The 25,907-nt window shown below is 49.4% G+C and overlaps 5 protein-coding genes and 4 non-coding genes across 12 annotated transcripts; 6 read left to right on the forward strand and 3 right to left on the reverse strand.

Annotated features, from left to right (window-relative positions):
- Positions 1-3,530: 3,530 nt before the first annotated feature.
- SURF6 (surfeit 6) lies at positions 3,531-6,277 on the reverse strand. The gene is made up of 4 exons (XM_038156312.1): positions 6,090-6,277; positions 5,470-5,685; positions 4,791-4,882; positions 3,531-4,348 (listed from the first exon to the last, which is right to left on the reverse strand). Exons 1-4 carry the CDS (start codon positions 6,181-6,183, stop codon positions 3,680-3,682), a joined length of 1,071 nt encoding a protein of 356 aa, XP_038012240.1. The 5' UTR covers positions 6,184-6,277; the 3' UTR covers positions 3,531-3,679.
- Positions 6,278-6,896: 619 nt separating this feature from the next.
- MED22 (mediator complex subunit 22) lies at positions 6,897-12,998 on the reverse strand. Of its 3 annotated transcripts, none has more exons than XM_038155987.1 (4): positions 12,830-12,998; positions 12,158-12,238; positions 11,675-11,883; positions 6,897-8,212 (listed from the first exon to the last, which is right to left on the reverse strand). In XM_038155987.1, the coding sequence occupies exons 1-4, from the start codon at positions 12,950-12,952 to the stop codon at positions 8,020-8,022; spliced, it is 606 nt and encodes a 201-aa protein (XP_038011915.1). In that variant the 5' UTR covers positions 12,953-12,998; the 3' UTR covers positions 6,897-8,019. The 3 variants fall into 3 exon arrangements, with proteins under 3 accessions (XP_038011915.1, XP_038011914.1, XP_038011916.1); XM_038155986.1 differs by having other exon boundaries at positions 6,897-8,218; XM_038155988.1 differs by lacking the exon at positions 6,897-8,212 and having other exon boundaries at positions 11,351-11,883; positions 12,830-12,997.
- Positions 12,999-13,033: 35 nt separating this feature from the next.
- Positions 13,034-16,878, forward strand: RPL7A (ribosomal protein L7a). Its single transcript, XM_038155982.1, has 8 exons — positions 13,034-13,066; positions 13,622-13,742; positions 13,997-14,146; positions 14,843-14,983; positions 15,321-15,400; positions 15,726-15,856; positions 16,203-16,272; positions 16,720-16,878. The coding sequence occupies exons 1-8, from the start codon at positions 13,064-13,066 to the stop codon at positions 16,822-16,824; spliced, it is 801 nt and encodes a 266-aa protein (XP_038011910.1). The 5' UTR covers positions 13,034-13,063; the 3' UTR covers positions 16,825-16,878.
- LOC119709256 lies at positions 13,855-13,927 on the forward strand. Its single transcript, XR_005259314.1, has one exon. It is a non-coding gene; the product is annotated as a small nucleolar RNA SNORD24 (small nucleolar RNA).
- LOC119709257 lies at positions 14,705-14,771 on the forward strand. Its single transcript, XR_005259315.1, has one exon. It is a non-coding gene; the product is annotated as a small nucleolar RNA SNORD24 (small nucleolar RNA).
- Positions 15,085-15,162, forward strand: LOC119709255. Its single transcript, XR_005259313.1, has one exon. It is a non-coding gene; the product is annotated as a small nucleolar RNA SNORD36 (small nucleolar RNA).
- On the forward strand, positions 15,579-15,652 carry LOC119709250. Its single transcript, XR_005259308.1, has one exon. It is a non-coding gene; the product is annotated as a small nucleolar RNA SNORD36 (small nucleolar RNA).
- Positions 16,879-17,432: 554 nt separating the features above from the next.
- On the reverse strand, positions 17,433-22,774 carry LOC119708943 (surfeit locus protein 1). The gene is made up of 9 exons (XM_038155979.1): positions 22,630-22,774; positions 21,692-21,773; positions 21,459-21,586; positions 21,021-21,103; positions 20,062-20,253; positions 19,415-19,487; positions 18,877-19,039; positions 18,239-18,320; positions 17,433-17,901 (listed from the first exon to the last, which is right to left on the reverse strand). The coding sequence occupies exons 1-9, from the start codon at positions 22,714-22,716 to the stop codon at positions 17,835-17,837; spliced, it is 957 nt and encodes a 318-aa protein (XP_038011907.1). The 5' UTR covers positions 22,717-22,774; the 3' UTR covers positions 17,433-17,834.
- Positions 22,751-25,871, forward strand: SURF2 (surfeit 2). Of its 2 annotated transcripts, none has more exons than XM_038155985.1 (6): positions 22,751-22,904; positions 23,340-23,494; positions 23,715-23,818; positions 24,221-24,412; positions 24,970-25,121; positions 25,767-25,871. In XM_038155985.1, the coding sequence occupies exons 1-6, from the start codon at positions 22,797-22,799 to the stop codon at positions 25,848-25,850; spliced, it is 795 nt and encodes a 264-aa protein (XP_038011913.1). In that variant the 5' UTR covers positions 22,751-22,796; the 3' UTR covers positions 25,851-25,871. The 2 variants fall into 2 exon arrangements, with proteins under 2 accessions (XP_038011913.1, XP_038011912.1); XM_038155984.1 differs by lacking the exon at positions 22,751-22,904 and adding an exon at positions 22,920-23,223.
- The last annotated feature ends 36 nt before the right edge of the window (positions 25,872-25,907 follow it).

Here is a 25,907-nt window from a genome sequence, read left to right on the forward strand (position 1 = left end):
CCTGCTTCCTCAGGACCCAGCCTGTGTTCTCCTGCACTCTCAGGACCCAGCCTGTGTTCTCCTGTTCTCTCAGGACCCAATCCATGCTCTCCTCTTTCCTCAGAACCCAACCCTCCACACCAAGTGCTCTTCCAGGCTGGCTGGAGGGACCAGATGTATTTCAAGTCAGAGCTTTCCACTTTCTAGAATGAGATTGGAGCCTGCGGAGAAGGAAAAAAAAAAACCAAACAAAAAGAGGAAAAGGCTGTTTAACAACCATTTATAAAGATGGTAGCATTTATACTAAGGGGAGGAACTGGTACATGATGCTTCTTGGAGGGTGCTGGAGTAATCCCAGAGATCATTACTGGCCCTTGGGAAGGCAAAGGACAGTGCCCATGGATCTGAACAGGCAGCAGTGATTTTCCTGCTTTAATTTTCCTTCTTACTGTGTCACACAGAAATCCTCTCTGGTGCTTCTCCTTCACTTTCCTTTGAGAGAATCTAATTAGCTTTCACCAGGAAGCATCACCAAATCCTACTTAAAAATAATGACTAACTATATATACTCACATATATGTATGTATGTGTGTGCATCTATATAAATATATACCTTAAGGCCTTCCACCACTTGAAGCCTTCATGGGCTCATGCTGAGCAGTTCTGGATTCTTGCCTAAAAATGCTGCAGATCCACAAACACAGAAAGAAGTACAAACAGCCTTCCCCCTCAGGCAGTTGTTCTGTGTTTTGACCAGCTTTATCTCATTCCTGTGCTAGTTGTGTCATGAGAGCTGCTGTGCTGACACCAGGATTTGTCAGTGCCACGTTTCTTACCTTGTGCTTGATGCTTCCAGCGCGTGGAAAGCAGATAAATGTGCAGAGGGGGGTTCCAAACAGTTGTTTTTCAGGCATTCTTTGAGAGATGGCTGCACACAGACCAGGTAGGAAAGCCCTTCTCATCAGCAGGCTTCCAAATTTCCAACCAGGATCTCACTTGCTGCAGTCCAGTCTGGGCAGTTTCCCTTTCCACACCGGAGGGCTCCGATGTTTCCTTCCCTCTTCTCTTCTGTGACCTCCTTCAATCTTTCCTTGTAATTGTCTAACGTCAAGATCTGGGATTCTTTCTGTCAGTTCTGACCGGGCTCTCTCTAATCAGCCCATTCTCATGGAATTGGTGTCACAGCACCCCAAATTCCCCTGCTGAGCCCTCAGCAGTGAGGGAAAGCTGGATTGCCCCCCAAAACCGCAAAGCTGTCACAGCTCACACATCCCCACAGGACATCTGCCTGCTTTGCAGGACCTCAGCACTGGGATGGCATTCAGCCTGTGCCCAAAAGCAATCCAGGTTTTCTGTGGAACCTCTCCCAGCCAGGTCTGAGGCACATAAAGCCTTGACTTCATGGAAACAAACTCAATTTTCAGGCTGTTTGTTTCTCTAAAACACCAACCCCTGACTGAATCCTGTTTTCCTTGGGGTTTGCAGCCCCTCCCAGCTTGATGCCACTTTCCAATTGCATAAATTTCCTCTCAGTATTTCCACCCAAAGCATAAAGGAATACACAAACAATCCCTTTGCAGAGTCTCCTGGGATTCCCACTTTCTGCACCTGACCCATGCTCTATCTCCATGGCATACAGAGGCTGAGAGCACAGAATTTGGGTGATGGGGCAGGACAGAGGATCAAGAACAGAGAGAAGAAATAATTGTCCTCAAATTGGGCAGTAAAATTAACACAGAATTAAAAAAAAATGTGGATGTTTGGTTATTTTGGTGCAGTTTCAGCTGTTGTAATGGGCACAGAGCACTTCCACGTGTCTTTTTACAGAGTAAACATCTAATCCCTCAGGAAGAGAAATACACATATTTTGAACTATTACATCATTAGGAGCACAGCTGATGCATTCCCCTCTTATTTTCAGTTTCTGTGGCACAAACCTGCCAGAGCACTAGAGCCAGCTGAGATTGAAACAGCCTTTGCATCTAAAGCCATCTCACTGAGGCTACCTCAACTGATTTACAGTTTACCATGAATACAAACAGAAATGAAATAGATGTGGTTACAGCTGATGAAATAATCTCCAACCAAACAGAAATCACAGCTAAAGCATTTTTAACAGTTACTCAGGTCCCTCGAATTTGTTCAGAGAGGTTTTTAAAAGGGATATGGCTGGAAGTAGCTCCGTTACTCCCAAATGAACTTGCTCGACCTCCCAGAACAAAGCATTACTTTATCTTCAAGCCCTGCTTGGAAAGCATTCTGGACAGCTGATAAATACCTCACTTGTAGACTGTTCCATGGAAAATATTCTTTGCAGAGCAACTATTTCAGATTTCCAAATGTGGATTTCAGATTTCTACAACTGAAGTGGCAAGCTGTGAGTGCAGGGCTGTTCGGAAAGTGAAGAAAGAGAAGATATCCATGGGGAGAGCTCCATCTGTGCCCCAGGAGAGGTTTCCTTGCTGGACTGCAGTGTGGAACAGGCTGCAGGAACACAAATGTGTTCAGTCACACCTGAGGCTTGAACATGAATTCAGCACAAATCCACGGCAGAGGCTCAGATTACAGCTGCACCAGGGAGCTACCTGGGCCCTGGCAGGGATCCAGCTGGGAAGCACTGTGCAGCACAGCCTGCATTTCCCTCCCAGCACACTCATCACCTTTAGCCATAAGGCAAAGAAGAGCTCCTTCCAAAGAGCCAGCTCGAGAGAATCAGGAATTCAACTGGACTCAATCTATAATGTCTTTGAGCTCAGCATAAATTATCAGTTCACACCAACCAAGATCAGGAGGGCATCAGCAAGGTTTGACTGATCTCAGGGGCAGAGTTGCTTTATTTTCTGGATGGATTGTAACCACCAATCTTCCCCAGGCTGAATTGCCAGCAGCCAAGCTGTACTTTCCCTCCTGAGCTGGGCAAATAGCTGCTCAAGTTCACATTTGTATTTCTGTATAAACAACAATAAAGGACAACATTGGCAATGATCCAGTACAATTTTGCACTGGTGAACTGTGCAGAGAAGAAACCCTCACAGGCACTTGTGGTTGTCAGAATTATTTTTCTTTTGCCTAATTTTTTATTATTGCCCAAGACAGACTTGGAGACAATCCTTCTACCATCAGGATCAGTCAGTGTGTCCCATGGATGATCCAAAAAGATCAATTAGCTCCACAATAATAAATCCATGCACGTGTACATGGGTGTTTATGTCTATATTGACCTAATGCTGATTAAATGTTAACTTATAAATGAACAGCACTGCCTAAAATTGAAATATATTCCCAGTTTTCTTGTGGTGGGGAGGATAAATGTATCCAAGATGCACTCTGGTTTTCAAAGGTATTGTCCAAGTTCATATAAGCAAAGGTTTTACAACACCTGCAGTATCTTTGTGTTGAGATGAATCCCATGTTTGATCTTTTTGCCTTTTTGTTTCCTCTCTCCCATTCCCAGGGGATGCAAAGACACTGTGCTGCACATCAGAGGAAGTGACAGCAACTGACATCTCCCCTTTAGAAAAATAGTAATTCCTATTAGAAATCAGCCAGAAGGTGTTTCTTTAGGATAGAAAACTTTATTAACAAACATACAACTGTTTTTTTAGTATGATGAGGCTGGGAAGCTGTGGCCTGGGACAGTGACACAGCCCTGTGTGACAGACCCTGGAACCCCAATGCCAGGAGAGCTGCCTCGCTCTCACTATAACCCAGCCTTTTTCAAGTCCTCTGGCAGAACTCGGCCCTTCTTCCGGGCCCTGGCTTTCTTCTTCTCTATCCTCTCTTTCTTCTTCTTCTGGATGTTCTTCTTGCGCTTGTCCTGCCGCTGCTGCATCTTCTCCACCACCCTCACAGTCCGTTCCTCCCACTGCCTCTTGCGCTGCGCTCGCCGCTTCTCCTTGCGCTTCAGGGCCTCCTTCAGACGCTCCTCATCGTCACGGATCTTCACCCCTTCTGCCTTATAGAGGGCATTTGTCCATCTTATCTTGGTCTCCAGCTCCTGAGCTTTCTTCTCGTCCTTCTCCTTGAGCTCCTCCAGTTTATTCTTCCTGGTCTCCAGCCTGCTCAGCAGCTGCTTGTAGTTCTTGCCTGTCAGAGGAGTGATATTGCCTTTCACCGCTTTCCTCTTCTCTTTCTTCTTCTGGACCTTGTTCAACTCATTCTCTTCATGAACTTTAACCCTGTTGAAGACAATGTCGGCTTTGCTCTCCTCCTTTTTGTCTTCTGGCTCTGCTGGTACCTCCTCAGTCTCTTTCTTCTCCATTTTTGCCTTCATCTTCAACTCCTTTCGCCGGCGTTTCTTTCTCTCTCTCTCATACTTCCTTCTCTGCCTCTTCTCCAGCACTGCAGGGGTTAACTCCTTGGCATTATCCTAAGGAGAAGGATGGACATGAATGAGAAGCATTAAAGGGTTAAAGCAGAAGTGAGCTGTCCCCCAGTTTCTGATTTCAAACTCCTCCTAAGAAGCAGCACCTGGGATGTGGAGCTGTGACTCAGAGACACTGAACACAGTAACAACATTTCAAACCCTTTGCTTTCCCTCAGCAGCCTGTAGCTGTTCCCTTGCAGGCTCTCACCATTTTGCTTTTTCCTAAAAGTCACCAAAGGCACGTTCTCTTTGAAGCTGGCCCCATCTTTTATCACAGTTTTTTTCCACAGAACATACACGGGTCACCTGGCAATCCCTACAGGCAATTCCTGGAATCATCTCAAACCCTGAGCCTGGGGGATCCTGTCCCCACATGCCCTGGGAGGCTGGGGAGGATTTCAGGTGCACAAACACACATATGGACACACACTCAGAGTCCCCATACCTGTCCAGAAGCCTTTTTAATCTTCTCGTGGAGTCTCTGACGCAACAGGCTGATTGCAGAAACAGAAGGGGAACTCAGTTCACTTTTACTTCCTGAAAATGAGAGGGAGAAAATAAAAATACTTAAAAAGCAGCACCAGCTAAACAGTAGCACTTTCTCTGGCTATGGGAAAAACTCTGGGAACTCTTTAGATGCTGTGAATGGAACGGAAAATCCAAACAAACCCAGAGTTTCTATTTCATTGGTTCCTTTAGAATTTCCCCTTTCATCATTCAACACTGCCAGCAGTGGCCTGGCATGCCCTGGGGCTGCCTGGCAAGCCAAAGAAAAGTACCAAGCTTGTGGAACAGAGAGGCTCAGGACATCTTTTCTCTGTGATCTGGCTTTTCATTGTCATATAGGAAAGCTGAGCTGGCAGGACAGGGATTGCATCCACGTGTAATTCCCAAAGTTACTCACATGCACCAAACCTCTGCAGTTGTTAAACACCGTTTCCAGAGAGCCACCCAGTGGTGATGGCACAAATTCCTGTCCACAGGCAAAAGCTTCTGGGGCACATCAAATAAGCAAAGATGTTCTCAATTTAGGCTTTCCAAACTAGACTTGTGTGAAGCAAGTGAAAAGCAGCCAGCTCAGCCCAGGCTGGGTAATCAGACCATGGCAAAGCTGGGATTCTCACCTGTAGCCAAACTCTCCTTTCTGTTCTGTGTGCCACCCTGTGGAGATGATTTGCTGGCTTGAGGGGCTACTTTCTGTCCTGGAGTGGGTTTACTGGTGTTAGAAACCACCTGCTTGGCTGAAGGAGCATTCTTCTTCTCAGTTTGCTTCCTGGGCTTCTTTTTCTTCTGTTTCTTGACCTGTCTGCCAGCATCCTCGGGCTGGCCTGGCTTAGACACTAGAAGGCAAAAACAAATCACACAAAAGAGGACAATGCTACATTCCCACTCATAACATTCTGTTATTGCTGAGCACTAAAGTTCCAGCATCGCAATGGCATATCTTAAAGTTCAAAAATTATACGTTTTAGGATTTGTTTAATTAGACAAAACATCCTTGCACACTTCTGTAAAACCCCAGCTCTCCACATCCATCACCACAGTGAATGGAGACCCCTGACTTCCAGGGCTCCCAGTGCAATGTGCGCAACGTGTTCGGGAGCTCCGTGTTTCAGCAGATTGGTTTTTTTGTTAGAAACCGGCACAATCCCGGGCCAAGCGCCCCGTGGGGGCACGGCTGTCGCGCCCAGCCTCCCACAAACCGGCCGGAGAGGACAGAACCGAAGCGTTACAGTTCCAGTACCCAATTTCCTCTTCCGCGACTCCGGAGAGTGCTGCACGCCGGCCCTCCTGGCCAAGCCCTGCAGGTAGGAGTCCTGGGCGGCCAGGCTGGCCATCGCCACCCCGGCTCCCAGAGCTGCCCGGGGCAGCGTGCGGACGGCGCTGCCCTCCTCGTGGAGCCCCCGGCAGGAAGTGATGGATGAAGCGCGCCGGCTGGGAAGTGACGGCAGCGCCGGGCGCACGGAGCCGCTCCCGCCGGGGCTGCCCCGGGCTCGGCACGGCCAGCCAGGACCGGGGCTGCCCCGCAGCCAAACCGGGGCTGCTCCGGGCTCGGCACGGCCAGCCAGGACCGGGGCTGCCCCGCAGCCAAACCGGGGCTGCCCCGGGCTCGGCACGGCCAGCCAGGACCGGGGCTGCCCCGCAGCCAAACCGGGGCTGCCCCGGGCTCGGCACGGCCTGCCAGGACCGGGGCTGCCCCGCAGCCAAACCCGGGCTGCTCCGGGCTCGGCACGGCCTGCCAGGACCGGCGGCGCCCCGCAGCCAAACCCGGGCTGCTCCGGGCTCTCCTGGCGGCTGCCACCCCCGCTCCTTCCAGACACCTCCCAGGCTCGCCTCCGCCGCAGGTCCCAACCCTTCTGTTGCCAGAGCTCCCTTTGTTGGAGGATAAAACCGAGCTTCCCCCTGCACCGGGGTTCGGTGCCCAGAGCACGGGCGAGTTTCGTGGTGGTTTCTGCAGCCCCTGTACGGGAACAGCTGCAGGGACCCGCCTCGCATGTACACGCTCACATTGTGACACTTTCACAAAGCCTCGTGGCTGAAAACACACGCCTTACAAATTATACAAAACAGTTTTATTAAATCACCTAGTTACAAAAATAAATGGAATGGAAGAAAAAGAAACCAAAAAATAATAGCAAAAATTCACATCCTAAGAAATTAGACATTACAGCAGAAAGCTGGGGAAGCTCAGCTCGGTTGTTGGAATGCCCTGGTGGCTCTGTGGTGCCTGTGACACCGAGCTGTGGCGACACTGTTCCGTTCAGTGGCATCTCCCTTTCACTGCACAGCTCGAGCCAAGGCAGAGCCACCACAAAAGGAAAGGACAGAAGATGTGCTGAGCTGCTGAACAGCTACAGACCAAGCACCAAATGTGTTTCTTTGGAAGGAAACTGAGAGTAAACGAGTATTCCTCACTGCTCTCAAGATTTTTTTCATTAGACAAAACTAAAAGCCAACATAAACAGTGGCTCCACATTAGCTCAGACTACATTAACAGGAATTTCTGTGTAAACACTGAGGAAGGAATTGACTGATTAAAGCATGACACTGCTTCTCTTTGTGGCTTTGTGCAAGTGGCGTCATTGATCCCTCAGTCTGATCCCTCTCTGCCTATTCCTCTTCCAGGGGGGGAACACTGCTTTTCCATAAGGGTCTCCTGGGATCCTCCTTCCAAATCAACAGTTCAAGTTTGTAAAGCATTTTGACAGTGAAGACTGTTGTGTAAAAATACTATAAGACTTTACAGTAGACCAGAGGCTGTCAGATGCCATCCTGAGAGAGCTTTAAAGCAGCCAGAACGTCAATAACCTTGGGAAGCAGAGTAAAAACCCCAACACGCCCACTGCTCCAACTTGGCTCAAGTTTATCCCAAAGAAATTCAACTCCCACCACTCACATGGAAACAAACTTCTAAGACTCCTAATGAACTCTACACATAACTATCACGTTAAAGCAAACCTGACTCTAATTTGTTATAATGAGATTCACTTTGTGTCTACATATCTCTATCTGTTCAGGGACAGGAACACTCCTGGCAAGGTCCTGGCGTGGAGGAAGCACTGCAGCCACGCAGGGAGCGGAACCCTGCCAGCACAGCTCCAGTGCCTCCTCCCGACAGCAGGAGGAAGACTTCCAGCAGCGCGGGGCCACCCCGGCTGAAGCGCGGATCCTCTTCAGGAATGCTCGGCGGGGCCCGCCCCGTGCCCGTTCACGTGCGGGTGCGAAGGGGTGGAACTCTGCGAGGTGACAACGCTCTGCTCGGCTGTGGCAGCTGCCAGAGGCATCGAGAGGCTCTCGGGGGACAGCGTGGCAAAGTCTTGTCTCCAGTAGGCTTCGCACAGTGGGAGATCATTGCTGTCACACAGACTGTAGCTTTCCAGAACAAACAAGCCCAGTGAGGGGAGAGCAGGTGTGGTGACAGAGGAGGGGAGGGATGGAAAGGGTGGAGGGAGCAAGACAGAAGCAAAGCATTAAGAAAATGGCAAAAAAAATGCTGGATGTAAGGTCTGTGTTCATGAAATCATCCTAAGTTGTGTGACATTGGCCTTCCCTAAGACACCCCCTGCTAGGGGCTGGTCCTAAAATCTCTTGGGCCTGGTGAGGACTGGGGCAATTTTAAAGAACTGTGGCTACAAAATAAAACAGAGGCTCAATTCTAATCCAGACACTCAAAGTCTCTGGAAAGATCTGAGGTGAAGTCCTGGCATCCCCAAATATGTGACTTCTGCTACTGATGAGTGAGACATGGACCTTACCCACAATTATTTTACTTGGAATTAGACTGCAACCTATGTGAGGAAAAAATAGAAATCCTGCTTTAAATTTTACTTCCTGCCACAATCGTTTTGGGGCCTGTCCCTGTCACAGTAAAGAAGAACCCTATTTGCACCCCTGCCCTTTCAAAAAAGCGCTCCACAGGTTTGGGTGTTCCATTGAAGCTTCCCAGTTTGATTATAAAATACTGGCAGCTCCTGCCTTTTCCCAGAGAGCCTGAGCTAACAGTGCTTCTCAAAGCAGCTGGCTGGACTCCACCACTGCATGAACCAGCAGTGAGGGAAAATAAGGTTTTCAAACAACTGGCTAATTCTTGCCCATACTCTGAGGAACACGTTACGTACAAGGGTCAAAACTAAAAAGAAACATGGAAGGAACTGGAACAAAACCACCACAAATCCCAAAGAGAAGAAGGAGCTGCACACACAAGAGACACCCAAGACAAGTGAGTGCTGGAGCAGAAAGCAGCTTGCATTCAGAGAAAAACAAACCCAGTGGGTCAAGTGATTTTGTTGTTGCAGCTTTATTTACATTTGTAATGTATGGACTGATGCTTAGGGAAATATTTTAAGTATAGAAATATGAGACAGTTCATATTGCACAAACATGAAACAGGTGAGATTTAACCCCACACTCAAGACAGCTCCTGTGATCTCAGAGGAGCAGCGATGGAACACAAATGCAGGTCTGGGGTTAGGATGAGAGAGGGCAAGCTGGACTTGCAGTTACCACCTCGGGGAGCAAGCACACAAAGCACCAGGTGCAAGCTGAGCTCTTTCCTGGCAGCATCACCCAGCTGGCTTTGCAGGAGAGGTGAGAAGGCAGTGGATGCAGGTTTTATATCTGGGGCTTCTGTAAAATCCCTTGGAAGATCAGTCCCCAACACAGTGGAGCTGGGTTCAGTGAACAAAGACCATCAGGACTGAACAGAACTACAACTCCTGCTCTGTCACAGACCTCAGGCCATGATTTCCCAGGAGAACCTGACCACAGCGTCCACACGCCATGGCAGGGGAGCTGCTAACCACCTTCCAGCTGTGTCAGAAGCTGACTGCTTCTCCTGCTGCCCCAGTTAGAACAGTTCCAGAGGCTAAGCTCCACCTCTCAGCTAACACTCCTCAAAAGTCAGGGGCAGTGAGCAGCTCTGCACTGCCCAGCCTGCTGCTCTGTCCTGGGAGGGCTCCTCAGGGCGTGGAAGGGACTTCACTACTCCCCTGAGGCACCCAGCCAGTCTGAGGGCAGAGGGACAGCTCTAGAAAGCTACTTGATCACAGGGCAGGAAAACAAAGATTCCTTCAGGACAATCTTCCTGGGTTTAGTTTCAAGGAGCTGATTCTGGGTCTCATCAAAAGCCCCACGTGCACATAAAAAGCCTGGCAAACACCTGACCCTACAACTGACCAGGCATTCCCAGGACAGCAAGGAACTCCCCTGTGGGGGCAAACAGGCTGTTGTGTTGACAGCCACTGAAACATGGCTGTGACATAACAGAAACCCTTCCCCCCACGTTAGACAATAAGATTTCATTAAAAATATTGCAGTATTCTAATTATAAAAGGACTTTGAATAAATCACTGTTTCTGTATTTACACAGACACAATTTCTTTGGTGCAGAAAAAGACAGGAAAGAGCACAGGAAGGGAGGAAGGGCTAAAAGCAAATGACCAAGTGCTACATGATAACAAAGTGTGAGAGCACAGCTCTGCAGGGCTGCCAGGCTTCCTCACCTCACGACCCATAAGAAAGAGCAGGAAGGCAAATCCATCTGCTGCACACCACCATTTGTGCTTCCGTGTCAGTTCTGCCAGCAGGGGTTGCTTTATGTGGCACCTGGGGCCAGGCAGGTGAGCAGACCATGCCAGCATGGCCAGAACCCCTCAGTGCAAAAGTGAGAGTGACCAGCACACAGTGGTGGCAGTTTGGGGACAGGGTGAGGGAAGCACACCTGGCACATGTGGGGCGCTCTCATCCCACACCACATCCCTCTGGATTAGCTCACTGCTGTGTCATGGACCTGTCAGCACCTGCACAGGTGCTTGGGTTTGTGATCATCACAACCTCCTCAAAAAACTGAAAAAAGTTTGAAAAATAACTCTAAATTTTTACCTCTAAGCTGTGTCATATTATTATCTTTTTACTCTTAAAATACATATATTATTCATAAACAATGGCCTCACTTTCAAAGATATTGAGCAATTTAGTTGACTTAGCTGGGGTTATAGGCATTCAGCATTCTTAGAAAACTGGAAAAGGCAAACATAGAAAACCTGGTCAGTAAAATTCTAAGTAAGATTTTTTAAAGTTAAGTGTTTGTTTAAAAATCCTAGAATTATTGCACTGACTTCACTTAGCTTGGAAAGTGCAGCCAAAATAACCAGGTTTACATTTGTTTTCTTCTGCTTTCATTTACTGCATCATTAACTAGAAGTGCTGGAGTGCATGACAAAAAAAATAAAAAATAAAGTGTCTGAATTCTCTAAAGTCTGTTTGCTAAATAAGAGGCTTTTAAAATATTAAAAATCCCTCAAACAAATCAGTAATAAGTCATTCCTTAGAAGATCCTATCACAATACTTCATAATTCAATGAAAGTGAGCAAGTCTTTTTGCTCCTTGCAAATGTTGACCCCAGCAGGACTGGAGGCAGCTGGGGGCAGTGGACTGTGAAGGAAAAGGCACAATGTGTGACCAGGTCACTTGTGAAAGGTGAGGTGACACCAGAACCCAGCTCAGCAGGCTCCTTCAGAGGGATTTCCCCCAAGGAAATTCATCTTCTTTTCTACTGGCTACAACAGAAGCCTAAGGAAATCACCTATCAAGCCTGGGATGCTGTGAACACCTCCTTCACCAGGACATTTAAACCCTGTAGGGTATCTACAAGGAAAAGGCAGTTGCTTTAGTTGAAGAAAAAAAGAGTTTGACCTAATTAAAAGTAGGACTGAAAATTTTTGGGGAACATTCTCAACACCTATACTCTAAGGGCGATTTGATGGTCCGGACTAGCTACCCCAAAAAGGCCTGGAGTTGTAAGGCAGAGTCCACTGCCCTATTTGTACCTGGAAGAGTAATATTCTTCTTCTAGCTCGTACAGGTCAATGGAGATCTCATCCCGCAGGGCAATCAGCTTCTTGTCACACTCCTCCTGCAGGCTCCTCAGCTGCTGGTTGCGCTGGTTGATGGCCTCGTTCACAGAGGGGAAATCATTGAGGATCAAGAACTGCTTCAGGTCAGACACGAGTTTCATCAGGGACTCGCCTGCTCGGACCTTGCAGCAGCGAGAAAAGCCACACATCAGAACAATCACACATCAGAACAGGGCTTTGCTCCAGTTCCAAGATCTCCTAAGCTGCTCCTTCAGCCCAATCTTTGCATAAAAATTCCCACAATGACGGAATTCTGACCCAGCCTTCCCCAGCCACCCCAAACATGAAATCACTCTCCTGGCAGAGTCCTTGGAAGTGTTATGAACACCCAAAAATGAACCCAACAGCCCCTGCAGGATGTGCTGCCACAGGCTTGAACAGCACAGTGCTACTCACAATATTTGCAGCTCTGACGTGCATCTCGTAGTTATCCTGTTCACCCTGGGTTGCTCGAGAGACTTGAGTTTCATCCTCGATCTAAAGAAAAAAGGTGCACAAATCTGTCCCCACATACTTAAAATTCAAATAGACAATTACTACGTTATAAGGTACAATGTATGGGAATATTTATGTGGATACGTGTGTGAATTTCCTATAAATGTGGGCATGTGTGTGAATTTCCTATACATGTAGATACGCGTGTGAATTTCCTATACATGTGTGGGTACATGTGTGAATTTCCTATACATGTAGATATGGGTGTGAATTTCCTACATGTCTGGGTACGTGTGTGAATTTCCTGTAGATGTGGATATGTGTGTGAATTTCCTGTAGATGTGAAATGAGATCCCTCATTATGCAAGTGAAATTTACATCCGTGTGTGAATTACAGTTCAATTCACACGGTGTCCAAGGCCAGGCTGAACAGGACTTGGAGCAGCCTGGTCTGGCAGAAGGCGTCTCTGCCCATGGCAGGGGTGGGACGAGACAATCTTTAAGATCCCTTTAAAGCCTTTAACACTGGGGGATTCTACGAAAGGCTCCCCCCTCACAGCCCCTTCTTCTTCGCGTACCCCCGCCCTTCTCCGCTTAGCACCCGGCGCGCTCCCATGGGGTGCTCAGGCCCACCTTGGCCGTCTTGATGATCTCGGTGAAGTTGTCCATGATGGATTTGACATCGTCCTTGAGGCGCTTGTTGTAGGACTGCAGCAGGGTCTCCTTGCTCTGCGGCAGCACCCGGGGCTGCGCCATGGCCGCGCCTCCCCTCACGGCCCCGGCCCCGCCCCGCGCTCTCGCGAGACCCCGCGCGCCGTAGATATCTCCCGGCATGCCCCGCTCCGCCTCTCTCTCCCGCCGCCCAAGATGGTGAGCGATGGCGGCGGCGCGGGGGGGCCGGGGTTATCCGCCGCCATCGGGGGTCATCCACCTCCATCGGGGGTCATCCGCCGCTGCCGATGGGGCGTGGTAGCGCCGCGAGGGTGCTCGGCTGGCGAGGGAGGCGGTGGAGCGGTGTTTCGTGCCTGATGTGCGGTGATGGGGGAAGGCCGCGTATGGGCCTGGCAGCCAGGCCGGGAGCCTGCGGCTGCTGCCGGCTCGGGCAGCCCGGCCGGGCCGCAGGGCCTTCCCGGGGTGGCTCCGGTCAGTAACGCGCTGTGGGGGTGTCTCGGCTGCTCTCGGGGAAGCGATCATCACGCTCGCTAATCCTTTTCCGTCTCGAGGTGGTTTGTAAACCTTGTACGTGTAAAGCAAAGGATTTCTTGTCTCTCTGGGAGAGCAGGGCGAGCATGGGAGGCTGATGGGAGCATTTCCCAGGCCGATGAAATGCCTGGGAAAACAAATGCATTTCCAGGGTGGGCTGGTAATTTCCAAACACGCAAGTTTTGGAGGCAAAAGAAGGCAGAGTGTGTTTCTTTCTTGCAGCCGAAGGGAAAGAAGGCCAAGGGCAAGAAGGTGGCACCGGCCCCTGCTGTAGTCAAGAAGCAGGAGGCCAAGAAGGTTGTTAATCCCCTCTTTGAGAAGAGGCCCAAGAACTTTGGCATTGGTGAGTAAGTGGATATTTGGGATAGTCGCTCCCATGTGTTTTTTCTTGTTCAATGAACAGATGTTTAAGTTATAACCATTAAAAACCACTGCAGACTTTGTGCAGTGCGAGGCGCAGATGATGTGAAAGAATATTTGCTATCTGAGTGGTCGTGCTGACACCTCACCACCAAGATCACTGATGCTCCTGTGCCTCTCCCGTGCTGCTGCTCTGGATTTGGGGCAGCCCCGAGCTAAAGGCTGTGTTTTTTTTAGGACAGGATATCCAGCCCAAGCGTGACCTCACACGGTTTGTGAAATGGCCCCGCTACATTCGGCTGCAGCGCCAGAGGTCCATCCTCTACAAGCGCCTCAAGGTGCCTCCTGCCATCAACCAGTTCACCCAGGCCCTGGACCGCCAGACAGGTGAGCGTGTGCCCCTCACGGTTCTCGTGGCTTGGGCTGTAAATGGGATGTGCCTCAGAAAAGGGCAAAGAAACCACAATGAGCTTTAAAGCCAGGCTGGAAGTGTTTTAGGGAGGCTTTAATAGTGACCAGGGTGGTGTCAAAATCGGTTTGCTGGCTTAAATCTTGGATTGCTGCTGTGTACCCTGAAAAGGGATTTAGAAAATAGTAAAGCTTTATTTACTGACCCAAACCCTGCATTAAATCTTAACTGTGATTCCATTCTTCCAGCTTGATGCAGACCTACCCAGGATGGTATAAACAGATTACTTGAGACATCTGTGGGAGTGCAGGTTTTGGGGGAAGACTGGCACTGAAAGAAGAGGGGATTTAGGGGTCTTTTGTGGATGCAAAAAACTTTAAACCTGTGTAGAATAATTTCCTCCTCTTTCTTTGAAAGAGCCATGCAGCACCTCTGACCATAACTGCTGTGGCACTTCCTCATCCAGTCAAGGAGCTCTGAGTGCCATCAGAGCTGCATGCCAGTTGGGGCTCTCAGGGTGCTCTTCTCTTGGACTGTGCAGATGATGATCACTTTTTGCTGTGAAAAAAAAATGTGCTGACAACCACCAAGATCGCTGATGCACGGCAGTGTTTTTAAAAAAGAACGCTCAGATTTTCAGGTCACGCAACTAATTAGTAGGTGTTTTCTTCCAGCCACGCAGCTTCTGAAGCTGGCACACAAATACAGGCCTGAAAATAAGCAGGAGAAGAAGCAGAGGCTGCTGGCTCGTGCTGAGCAGAAAGCTGCAGGGAAGGGAGATGCTCCAACCAAGCGGCCACCCGTCCTCCGAGCAGGTAACTTTGTGCCTGAGCTGGTGGAACATGGGAGTGGGGCACTTTGGGAGAGAGAGAAAACTGATGAAGAGTTGGTTCTTCAGCCAGCCTTGGACAAGCTATGGCAATGATGTTATGAATTTCTTCACCTGAGCTCAAAGTGAAGAGCAAAATAGACGAGCTTTTTAACCCTGAGCTTTAGCAAATTGTCCATGGAATGTCTTTGTGCCACTGTAGATGTAGAAAGTTTTTGTGACTTTCCAGAGTGATGCTGTGCTATGGAATCAGAGTTGGCTTGCAAGAAAGCTCTGAGAATGGACTGAGAGGAATCAAAGCTTATCTGGAACTTGTTTTTCAGGTATCAATACTGTCACAACTCTGGTGGAGAACAAGAAAGCTCAGCTCGTCGTTATTGCCCACGATGTAGACCCCATTGAGGTGAGCCTGTTACAGGAACCTGTGTAACTCACGCTGGGGTCAGAAGTGCTTTTAAGGCAAAAATGGGTTTTAGGACAAACTGCATGAAAGAGAATGCACAAAAAAACAACACGTGTGCCAGAACCGGGATGCTTGTGCATGTTTGTAGCTGTCCTGGTCGGACAGTGAGGCTGGGCCCTTGCAATGATGTTTTGAATTTCTTCACCTGAAGCAGCAGTGAAGAGCAAAACGAGCTTTTTAACACTGAGCAATTGCCACAGCCCAGGCTGACAGCCAGCACAAAGGATGTTCTCCTGCAGTGTCTCAGCTCTCCCTTCCCTTTCAGCTGGTGGTTTTCCTGCCGGCCCTGTGCCGCAAGATGGGAGTTCCCTACTGCATCATCAAGGGCAAAGCCAGGCTGGGCAGGCTGGTGCACAGGAAGACCTGCACCTCTGTGGCCTTCACCCAGGTTAACCCGTAAGTGTTCTGGGAGCTCGCTTGATTGTCTTGTGGAGAAAGCAGACTGTCCTAAACAGGCTCTAGGCAGGTGGGTAACTTGGGTCTCTCTGAAATAATAAAATACCACATTTGTAGTGTGATAAAAAGGTCTGTCAAATCCTGAAGATGCAGATTATTTTGGTTTACCAAAAAGGTGTTTCTCTAAACTGAGGAGTGCAGATTTTGAGTGTTAACCCTTTGTCAGTGATGCTTTTGCTTAACCTGAAAAATTGGGTTGCCACTAAAAGCCCTCAAATTCTATGGCAAAATATTTATGGAGAAAGTTTAATCGAGGCTCTAAAGGAACTAAAACTGTCGTCAACAGGGAGGATAAGGGAGCCCTTGCAAAGCTGGTGGAGGCTGTCAAGACCAACTACAATGACAGATACGATGAGGTAAGATTCTGTGTGCTGCTGGCCTTGTCTTTTTACACTGTTAACGTTCCCAGAAGGAAGAAATGGGACATAGTAAACCAGTTTATACCTCCGTGTGTTACACCTAGGTTTGCTTACAGTGTACCCAGATTCTCTACCTGAGGATAAGGTAAAACGTGAAAGCTGTCAATAGGTTAGAAGTAAACAGCCCTGGAGCAAGGATTGTAGAGGGGACAACAGCTTTTGCTACCTAAACTCCAATATCCCAAATCCAGGAGTTACGGGATAGCTGAATCCAACATCCCTCATGGGGAAAGATTTAAGATTTCTCTTTGCTGCCCCAAAATGTAGTGCAGTGCTTGAAATGTGCTGGACATTTTAGTTGAGGGAGCTCTTCCCCTTGTGCAGAATTGAGTGCCACAGTGAGAGGTGGAGTGAGGTCTCTAACCTGTTGTCCCTTCCTTGCAGATCCGTCGTCACTGGGGCGGGAACGTCCTGGGTCCAAAATCGGTGGCTCGCATTGCGAAGCTGGAAAAAGCAAAGGCTAAAGAGCTGGCTACAAAGCTGGGCTGAAGATGTACTGCACTGCACCGTGTTCTCTGTACATAATAAACCCCAGCTGTTTCAGTGGTGTCTGTTCGTGGCAGTGTTCTAGGCAGGGAGTAGCACAGTGGCTTTGGTGTGTTTCTGTGCCTTCCATCCGGTGACAGACTAGTGCTGGGCAGAAACTGCTCCACAGAGCTGGTTATTGCTTACCTTGGAATAACTTTCCTTAATTACTAGTCCTGTGTAGTAACTCCTCTCTCTTGAACACACAGCTCAGCTGCACATGGGGGTTTGAAATTGTGTGGGTTGGGCTAGTTCTGGCTTTAAGCCTGGCTTGGTTTTGCAGCTCTAAATTGAAAATAGCTCTTGATTTCTCCTTAGGACTGCACACAGTGCTACAGCCGTCCACACTTGCAGTGAGGGCAGGCTGAGGGGGGAACAATCAAGACTTTCCTAAGTGCTGACTTGGTCTGGTGGCACTGTGGAGGCTACCAAGGCTCCAGCTGTGGTAGTTGGTTGTTTTTGCCAGCCCTCATCTTGCAAAGCCACAGGCTGCCTTCCCCAGCTAGACCTGAGTCTGCACAGTAACCTCTAATTCAGGTTTGCTGCTGTTCATGTAAGATGTGTGATGCAAGTCACAAGGCAAAGACCTGAAGGCCTTTATTTATTCTGCAGCTGCTGTGAGCCATTCCTGACTTCAGGAAGGACTTGCTGCAAATAGACTGATTCACAAAATCCTCTGGATTTGTCTTGAAAGAAAAAAAATTGGAGATGTTAAAATGTAGCTGACAAGCAACCACGTTAGAAAAATGTATTCTTGTGATTACTGTTGAAGTTCAGTGCTCCCAAGCTGCAGCCAGATCACACTGGTGGGAGCTCAGTTTGCAGGGATTGTTTAAAGTCTATGTGCAGCTTGATAATGTTTGCTCAAACTGCTCTGGAATTCCAGGTCCTTCAGTTATTTAGGACTGACCAGGCTCCTGTCATCCATAAAAGTCTGTCCTTGACTGTAGCACAAAGATGTTTCTTCCTTCCCCTCACAGAGGTAGCTTCTGTATAAATTTCTTGTACCACAAGAAGGAAGTTGCAGCACACAAGCTGTACCTGTGAGAGAAAACCACATGTTGGCACCTCTGCAGGCTGGACTGGGCCTCCCCAAGAGCTGCACTAACCAAGTCAAACCACCTGGCACAAGCTATTTAGCTTAAAACTGGCATTTTGTAGCTCAAGGGCTCTCCAGAGCAGCCCAGGCAGGTCCCCCCAGGTGGGCTGCTCCCTTACCAGGTGACAATGTGCTCGTGTGCTGGGGCTGCTCCCTTGCCAGGTGACAATGTGCTCATGTGCTGGGGCCCATCCCTTACCAGGTGACAATGTGCTCGTGTGCTGGGGCCCATCCCTTACCAGGTGACAATGTGCTCATGTGCTGGGGCTCATCCCTTACCAGGTGACAATGTACTGCATGTGCTCGTTCCGCAGGCTCACCCTGGTCTGGCCCCCGATGGGCCCCCCCGGGACTGTGCTTCCTGTGGGGACAACACAGCCAAGTTAAATCCTTACCTGCACAGCGTGGAGCTGCACTGTGTGTAAGAGGGGAAGAAGGTGATTAATCTGGTGGATACCCTGCTCTCCCTCAGACAGTGGTGGTCCCAAGTTCCCAGAATCCCAGAATGGTTTGGGTTGGAAAGGACCTTAAAGCTTATCTCTATCTTATTCTACCCCCTGCCGTGGGCAGGGATGCCTTCCTCTGTCCCAGGTTGCTCCAAGCTCTGTCCATCCTGGACTGGAACACTTCCAGGGATCCAGGGACAGCCACAGCTGCTCTGGGCACCCTGTGCCCGGGCCTCAGTACCCTCCAGGGAAGAATTCCTTCCCAATATCCCATTTAACCCTGCTCTTTGGCAGTTTGAAGCCACTCCCCCTTGTCCTATCTTTGATGCTGCTGACAAAAGTCCTCCTCCTCTTGTAGGCTCCCTGTCACCTTCCACACAGCGGGCTGGCAGAGCACAGGAAGAGAACAGAGGGGAAAGGGAGGGAGAGTGGTGTAAGCTGGATGTGGGGCTGGGCTCCTCTGTGACTTACTGAAGTCTGCATCGATGAAGATGGGCTCAGCACCGGTCACCTTGGCCATGGCCTCCAGGTCCCGGTAGTGCCAGCGGTTTTTTTCAATGTTGTTTTCAGGCACAAAGGGTTTCCTTTTTTCTGTTAACCTCACCACCCCTGTGAGATCAATCTCATCTTCAATCTGAGGAGAAGTGCAGAAAGAAAAAAGGAATGTTTCAAGATTGATTTCATATTCTGACCCATCAAGTCCTGTCAGGACAATGTGTCACTTGAGGGGTCTGAGCATAAATGACGTGGTTGTTCCCTGCAGTGGGACAGTGCTGTAACACAGCAGGGAAAAAAGCAGAACAGGAACAGCTCCTTGTTTGTAAAACATGTTATTTACTTAACAAAAAGGTGGGAATTAAAGGTTTATTGTCTTTGAAAATTGCAATGACTAATTAAATCACCTCCTATGATGGTGAACGAAGCTCCTGCCTTTCTGGATTAGTGAGTGACGCCTCTGGGTAACCAAGGGGCACAAAGTAACACCCCCCATTCCCCAGATCCCCCTTACCTGTCCCTTCAGCCTGGTCTCTGGTTTCAGTTTCTTCCTGGGCACAAATCCTCGGTTGACTAAAATCGTGACCCTTTAATTACATAAAGAAGTAGTGCTCAGGAGTGGAAGGGAATTTATTCCTGCTGCTCCCCTAGAACTAAAGACCAAAGAAAGAAGCAACCCACGTGTTTGCTGCCACTTTTGCTGGCACCTGAATGCACATTATAAAGGAATTTAAATACAATTTCAAAAGGAGCCTCAGTGATGCCACAAACTGAGAGATACCTTTTAAGGCAGGCAAATATAGGTTGGATATTAGGAAGAAGTATTTTACAGAAAGGGTGACAAAGTTCTGGAATGGCCTGCCCAGGGAGGTTGTGGAGTTACCATCCCTGGGTGTGTTTGATAAAGTTCTGGAATGGTCTGCCCGGGGAGCTGGTGGAGTCCCCATCCCTGGGTGTATTTAACCAAGCCTGGATGTGGCACTGGGTGCCAGGGTTCAGTGGAGGTGTTGGGGCTGGGTTGAACTCTATGATCTTGAAGGTCTCTACCAACCCAGTGATTCTGTGAATTCTGTGAGTGATAGATACAAACCCAACCACCAGGATTCAGATTTTCCAAGGAGAAGTGAGTGCTCCCGTGGAGCAGGGCCCTCCTGAACTCACCCGAGCTCTGTGCAGTAGAAGGGGGTGACGACGTTGGCTCCGTTCTCCGGGTGGGATGTGATCCTGCCCGCCTCCCGCGCCTCCCGCTCGGGATCCAGCAGGGAGCGGGGCAGGATGTACAGCTCCTTGGAGTGGTCAAAACGCCCTCGGACCCGCACGGGTCTGTACTCCAACTCCTTCAGTTCCATGGGGCTGCATGGAACAAGAGGAAAAAAATCATGGCAGTGCTAAGTGAGTTCAATCGGGAGATTTTATTGTGGGATTCTCCTTTTCCCTAATGGTTCACTCTGCATGGAGCCTGTTGGCAAACAGAGGCAGAAGACAAACAGCTCATGGAATATGGCTTAATGTATTTCAACTGTCCCAGAGAATCAAACAGAGATGATCAGGAGCATCCAGGGGGAAGTTCTTTTCCACAATATCTGCAACCCAGGTGTCACAGAGCCGGTGGACTCACTGCCCGTGCATGCAGCCATGGGAAGCGTTTCTTTCCCATCCCACACCATGAAATCCATCAACTGAGCCCTTCTGAGATTTGTGCCAGGTGACCAAGTGACCTTAAAAATCTCTCTCACATCTGACACAACTGCTCCACATGTCCTGCTGCTGCTCCAAGACTCACTGTTGCAGTAACAATTCCTTTGGGACACCCCAGACACCCAAGTCCTCTTTCCCCAGTGGGATTAAAAATGCTATGAATTACATCCCACATTCTCCTGAACAGAGATTCATCCTTCCCCATGCATTTAGAGTATCCCACAGAAAAGAAATGACATATCCTTTTACTAAAAAAAAATAAATTATCAGGATCTCTTTCTACTTTGCTGGCACATCCCAATTTCCATTGCATCCCTTCATTTTCATGCAGGTCAGTTCAGCACAAGCTCATTAGTGCATGGTCCATATCTAATATTCCCAGTGAGTGCTCTGTGGACAACAAACCATCCCTGTTTCCATACTCTAATGTCAGAGGGATGGGATCTGCTCTGATTCTGGATGCCAGCTGTGCAATCAAATCTAATTTCCACTTGCGCCGCTGCACCTGGAAGTAAACAAACACAAAAGTAACTCCTTAGGGCAGAACAGAGCAATGTGGCAACTGCAGCAAGCCTTAAAATCTTGGTCATAATTTTCTCATCAGATCTGGCCCAAATCAGGGTAATTTGAGACATGAAAATACAGGCTATTGAATTTAATTTGAGGAAATATTTATACTAAAATAAAAGTGTAAAAAAAAGACTTCCTTTAAAGAGTTACAAGTGGACACTCGGAAAACAGAAATGTAAAATGACAGCAAATCTTTAACCTGCCTGTTGTCTGAACTAGATCAAACAGATGGAAAAACTTCACAGTCCTCAAGTGCTCGTTTTTTGAAAAAATGAAGTATTTATTTGTACCTGCCATGTGCCAAGACCAAATGTGGTCAGAGGGACGAGGAGAAGGCCCCATTTCAGCAAGGCATCCTCTCCAGATGTGCCAGCAGCTGCTGTAGAACTTCGTGGTCTGCAGAACCTCAAACAAACATCTACAGAAAACCAGAATGAGGAACAGGAGTCAGAGAAGAGATGGAAATATTACATCTAGGTACTAGGGTGAAACAGGGCAGAAGCCCAGACAAATATTTTCTCACCTTTAGTCTTCTGAACCAGACCAGAACCTCCCTTAGTTAGAGGACACCCAAAAAATGTTCTTCTGATCAAGCACTGTGATTCCTACATAGGATAAGAAAGATCCTTTGTAATGTTGCTGCTTTATAAAACTTCTGTTTAGTTGATATCAGTGGTTGCTGATTATGTGAAATATTTTTGTATCCAATGATTTAAGTCTCAAATGAGCAACTGCCTGTGAAACACTATGGGTTGGGCTATAATTGTAAATGAAATAAGATAAAATTTCCATTATAGAGCTGCCTGTAGCAGAGCAATGAACTTCCATCCACACCATCAGCAAACACAACAACAACTTAATCTATTCTTGGCAGAAACAAGGGCCTACAGGGGACAGGATCAGGGAGCTGAAACAGGGGACAGGATGAGGGGACACAATGAGAGGACACCGTGAGGGGACATGATCAGGAAATGAGAGAAAGGGACTGGATCAGGGGACAGGATAATGGGACATGATCAGGGGATTGGATGAGGATGAGGGGACAGGATCAGCAAACTGGATCAGGAAACTGGATCAAGGGACAGGATGAGGAGACTGGATCAGGGGACAGAATGAGTGGATGTGATCAGGAGACAGGATCAGGGAACTGAAACAGGAGCGAGGATGAGGTGACATGATCAGGAAAAGAGAAAGGGACGGGATGAGGGGACAGGATCGAAGGACAGGATCAGGGGACAGGATAATGGGACATGATGAGGGGACAGGATCAGGGAACAGGATAATGGGACATGATGAGGGGACAGGATCGAAGGACAGGATCAGGGGACAGGATCAAGGGACATGACGAGGGGATACGATCAGGGGACAGGATAATGGGACATGATGAGGGGACACGATCAGGGGACAGGATGAGGGGACGGGATGAGGGGACAGGATCGAAGGACAGGATCAGCGGCTTACCCGTCCCGGCCCCGCTGCCCCGAGCCTCCCCCGGCCCCGCCGCTCCCTCAGCAGCCTGGGCGCCGCTCGCAGCACCAGCGCGGCCATGGCAGCCCCGGCCCGGCCCGGCCCGGCCCCGCCTGCCCGCGGCCCGGAACGGGAAACGCGCCCGGGCCCGGCCCCTCGCGATGGCGGCGCCGGGCCCGGGCGGCGGCGCGGCCGTGCCGGAGGTGCCCGAGGCGGAGCGGCTCTTCCTGAGGCAGCACCCGCTGCTCAGCCCCGCGGGGCCGGGCAAGGTGCGGCCGAGTGAGCGCTGTGAGGGCTGGGGGGCACCGTGAGGGTCCTGAGGGGATGGGGCCGCCTCGCTGAGGGTCCGCGATGGAGGCACCGCGTGGTGCCCGGCGGGCTCGGCCCCGGTGAGCTCCTGCCCCGAGGTGTGTGTCCAGCGCTGGAAGGCCGGGGAGCGGAGCGCTGGTCTGGCCTGCCCTCCCCAGCCCTGGGATGGATGCAGGAAGGGTGATCAGACACTGGAAGGGGCTGCCCGGGAGGTGGCGGAGTCCCCATGCCTGCAGAACGACTGGAGGCGGCACTGAGTGCCATGGTGTGGTTGGCAAGGTGGGGATCAGTCATAGGCTGGATTCGATGATCTCAGAAGTTCTTTCCAAACGAATGGATTCTGAGATTGAGTGGGATAAACCCCTGGGTTTCCTGACCGTTCATGTGTTTTTCAGGTGAGGTGCAGGCTGACAGGACACGAGCTGCCCTGTCGCCTGTCGGAGCTGCAGGCTTACACCAGCGGCAAGAAGTACCAGCGGCTCATAAAGGCAGCCAGAGAGTTCGACTATGGCACGTTTGAGCCCCACATTGTGCCCAGCACAAAGAATTTGTACGTATTGTCCCTCCTGCGTGTTGTGCTTTACACTTTGTTCAATCTCAGACAAAAAGTAGTTGGGCTTTACAAAGTTCTTAGGTCCTTATGGATTTGGGGAGACGGGGAAAAGCTTTATAAAGTGTTTATCAACTTTGAGCAACTTGCAGTGCTTGTAAGTGAAAAGTTCTGAAGTCACAGCACACTTTAACTCTCTTGTTGGCCCTTTCTCTGTCAGACATCAGCTGTTCTGCAAGCTCACCCTCAGACACATCAACAAGCTTCCAGAGCACGTCCTGCGTCACGTCCAAGGGAAGCGCTACCAGAAGGCCCTGAAAACGTGTAAGTAGCTTTTCTGCACCAGGCAGCATTTCTTTCCTGAGTTGTTGAGCTTCCAGTTGATCCCTCTGAAGTGGGTGGGACAGCTTTGTTTAAATTGACAGCAGAGTGTTACTGTGTGTCCTCCTCAGCTAGGAAGGAAGGGCTCAGATGTAGGGAGCAATTGGCTTCTAGCAAGTACCTTGTAACATCTTTCCTTAAGAGGATCAGCTCTGAAACTCAGGGAGTGTGATTCCTGTGTCCAGCACAATCTGTGTTAACATCTTCCCTGGTCCATAGTGTCACTGTAGATGTATATTTGGAGCATGCTGGACTTTTGAGTTGCATTTCCTACAAGCTTGAGCTGGGAATGGGAGGACTCAGGGGCTGGGCAGCTGATCAGTGCTGCCTGACCCTCTCTCTCAGATGAGGAATGCCAGAGGGAAGGAGTGGAGTATGTCCCTGCCTGCCTGAGACAGAAGAAGCAGCGGGCACAGCACCCCGATGACCAAACAAACGGGAGCAGGCAGGGTCACAGGAAAGAGGAGTTCTGGGAGCCCAAGTCCAGCGAGGAGGATGGAGAGGAGACAGATGACAGCATGAGTGACCTGTACCCACGTGAGTGTACCCTTGGTGTCATCCATGTCCTCAAGGGAGTTGCTTGGTTAATTGTCTCCTGGTTTCTTTACACTGCTGCCTGATGCTGGTGTGCCAGAGGCACCTGACTTCATCCAGTTGGGAGTCCTTGGCTTTTAGAAAAGCTTCCCTCCACCAAATAAGAAACAGTTAATGCTAATAATGAGTTGGATCGTGCAAGGTGTGAGGGAAGGGATACAAGATCTGCTGGGATTTGCTGTTTTAGGAATCTCCACTCTCCATGTTTCTCAGCAAATCCTTGACAGAAGGTGGTCAGGCTGTTCTGCTGACTTAGAGCTGGAGGTGCAAATCCATCTTGCTGCAGGAGCAGGGGTGTAACACATGGCAGCATCTGTGCTGACATTCCCAGAATGGGAACAGAGAGAGCACCAAGGCACATTTCCAATAAAACACCAGCATGTTTATTTCCTAAGTATTTCAGTAGTGACACGTGGTGACTGGGAGCAGCTTTAAAGCAAAGCGAGGGGAGGCAGAGCCTGGGTGCACAGGGAACTGATTTTGAGCTGAATCTTTTTTAGCTGCACTCTTCCCAGAAAAAAACCCACCAGCTGCAGAGACCACAAAGGGCAGCGATGGCTTCGTGACAGACAGCGAGGACGACGGGGCCAAGCAGAACGGAGAGCACGGGGCAAGGAGGGACAGCAGCAGAGCAGCTGGCAAGAGAGGAAAGGTGGGAGTCATCCCACTGCCTGCAGCAGCAGGGGGTGTGGAGCTGGGATCCCAGCCCGTAGGTGTGCCAGCTATTCCTGTCTGGGAAGCAGCAGAAGGTGCAAAGCTGTTCAGAATAGATTTTTCTCTGTGTGCCAGACAGTGACTTGCATCTCGAGGTGTGAATTCCTGCCAGGCAATATTTATCCTGGCTGGGGTAGTGAGGGATGTTCCTGCCTGTACAACCAGCTCATCTTGGGTGGGATCCTGCCCCACAGCATCGTAGAAGGAAAGCTGAAGTGTGTCCTGTGGGTTCTGTAATTGCTCTTCAAATACACAAAAAAATTTAACTGTTTTGCAGTCACAGAGTCGCTCTAGACCATTTTTCTGCCACTTTTGAGGCACCGCCTTACTTTGTAAACGTGTCAAAGTAGAAAGTTAGGGCTGGATAAAGTTTGGATTCATTGCTGCAGGGAGCCTGTCAGTTTGTACCTAATGAAACCATCAGAAAGGGATGCTGAGCTGCAGGATCCTGGCTCCATGGGCAGACTTGGGCTCATTCTGGCTGTTGAAGGAGATCACACTCAGTTTCTGTTTAAGCTGTCTCAGGCAAGGCTTGATCTGGCTGTTGGAAATAAGCTGATTAACTTTTTTTTTTCCCCTACAGAAACAGACAGGCCCTTTAAAGAAGAAATTCAAGAGCCATCATCGAAAACCCAAAAACTTCAAGAAAGCAACCAATGGGAAATAAATTCTATGATAAATACCTGGCCTGAAGTCTGTTGTGTAACAATTCCAGTGGGAGCCC

The sequence above is a fragment of the Motacilla alba genome, chromosome 17 (genome assembly GCF_015832195.1).
Source record: "Motacilla alba alba isolate MOTALB_02 chromosome 17, Motacilla_alba_V1.0_pri, whole genome shotgun sequence".
NCBI lineage: Eukaryota > Metazoa > Chordata > Aves > Passeriformes > Motacillidae > Motacilla > Motacilla alba.

Coding starts and splice junctions, on each gene's coding strand:
- MED22 (XM_038155986.1), bottom strand. CDS start 12,952: ATGGCGCAGCCCCGGGTGCTGCCGCAGAGCAAGGAGACCCTGCTGCAG. Junction 12,239..12,829: donor AGATCATCAAGACGGCCAAG/GTGGGCCTGAGC, acceptor TTTTTTCTTTAG/ATCGAGGATGAAACTCAAGT. Junction 11,884..12,157: donor ACGTCAGAGCTGCAAATATT/GTGAGTAGCACT, acceptor CGCTGCTGCAAG/GTCCGAGCAGGCGAGTCCCT.
- SURF2 (XM_038155984.1), top strand. CDS start 23,110: ATGGATGCAGGAAGGGTGATCAGACACTGGAAGGGGCTGCCCGGGAGG. Junction 23,224..23,339: donor GCCATGGTGTGGTTGGCAAG/GTGGGGATCAGT, acceptor TGTGTTTTTCAG/GTGAGGTGCAGGCTGACAGG. Junction 24,413..24,969: donor CATGAGTGACCTGTACCCAC/GTGAGTGTACCC, acceptor AATCTTTTTTAG/CTGCACTCTTCCCAGAAAAA.
- LOC119708943 (XM_038155979.1), bottom strand. CDS start 22,716: ATGGCCGCGCTGGTGCTGCGAGCGGCGCCCAGGCTGCTGAGGGAGCGG. Junction 21,104..21,458: donor TTGGTCTTGGCACATGGCAG/GTACAAATAAAT, acceptor GTTTACTTCCAG/GTGCAGCGGCGCAAGTGGAA. Junction 20,254..21,020: donor CCCATCCCTCTGACATTAGA/GTATGGAAACAG, acceptor TGTTCCATGCAG/CCCCATGGAACTGAAGGAGT.
- RPL7A (XM_038155982.1), top strand. Junction 14,147..14,842: donor GGCCCTGGACCGCCAGACAG/GTGAGCGTGTGC, acceptor GTTTTCTTCCAG/CCACGCAGCTTCTGAAGCTG. Junction 14,984..15,320: donor GCCACCCGTCCTCCGAGCAG/GTAACTTTGTGC, acceptor CTTGTTTTTCAG/GTATCAATACTGTCACAACT.
- SURF6 (XM_038156312.1), bottom strand. CDS start 6,183: ATGGCCAGCCTGGCCGCCCAGGACTCCTACCTGCAGGGCTTGGCCAGG. Junction 4,883..5,469: donor AAAGGAGAGTTTGGCTACAG/GTGAGAATCCCA, acceptor TCTCATTTTCAG/GAAGTAAAAGTGAACTGAGT. Junction 4,349..4,790: donor TTAAAAAGGCTTCTGGACAG/GTATGGGGACTC, acceptor CCTTCTCCTTAG/GATAATGCCAAGGAGTTAAC.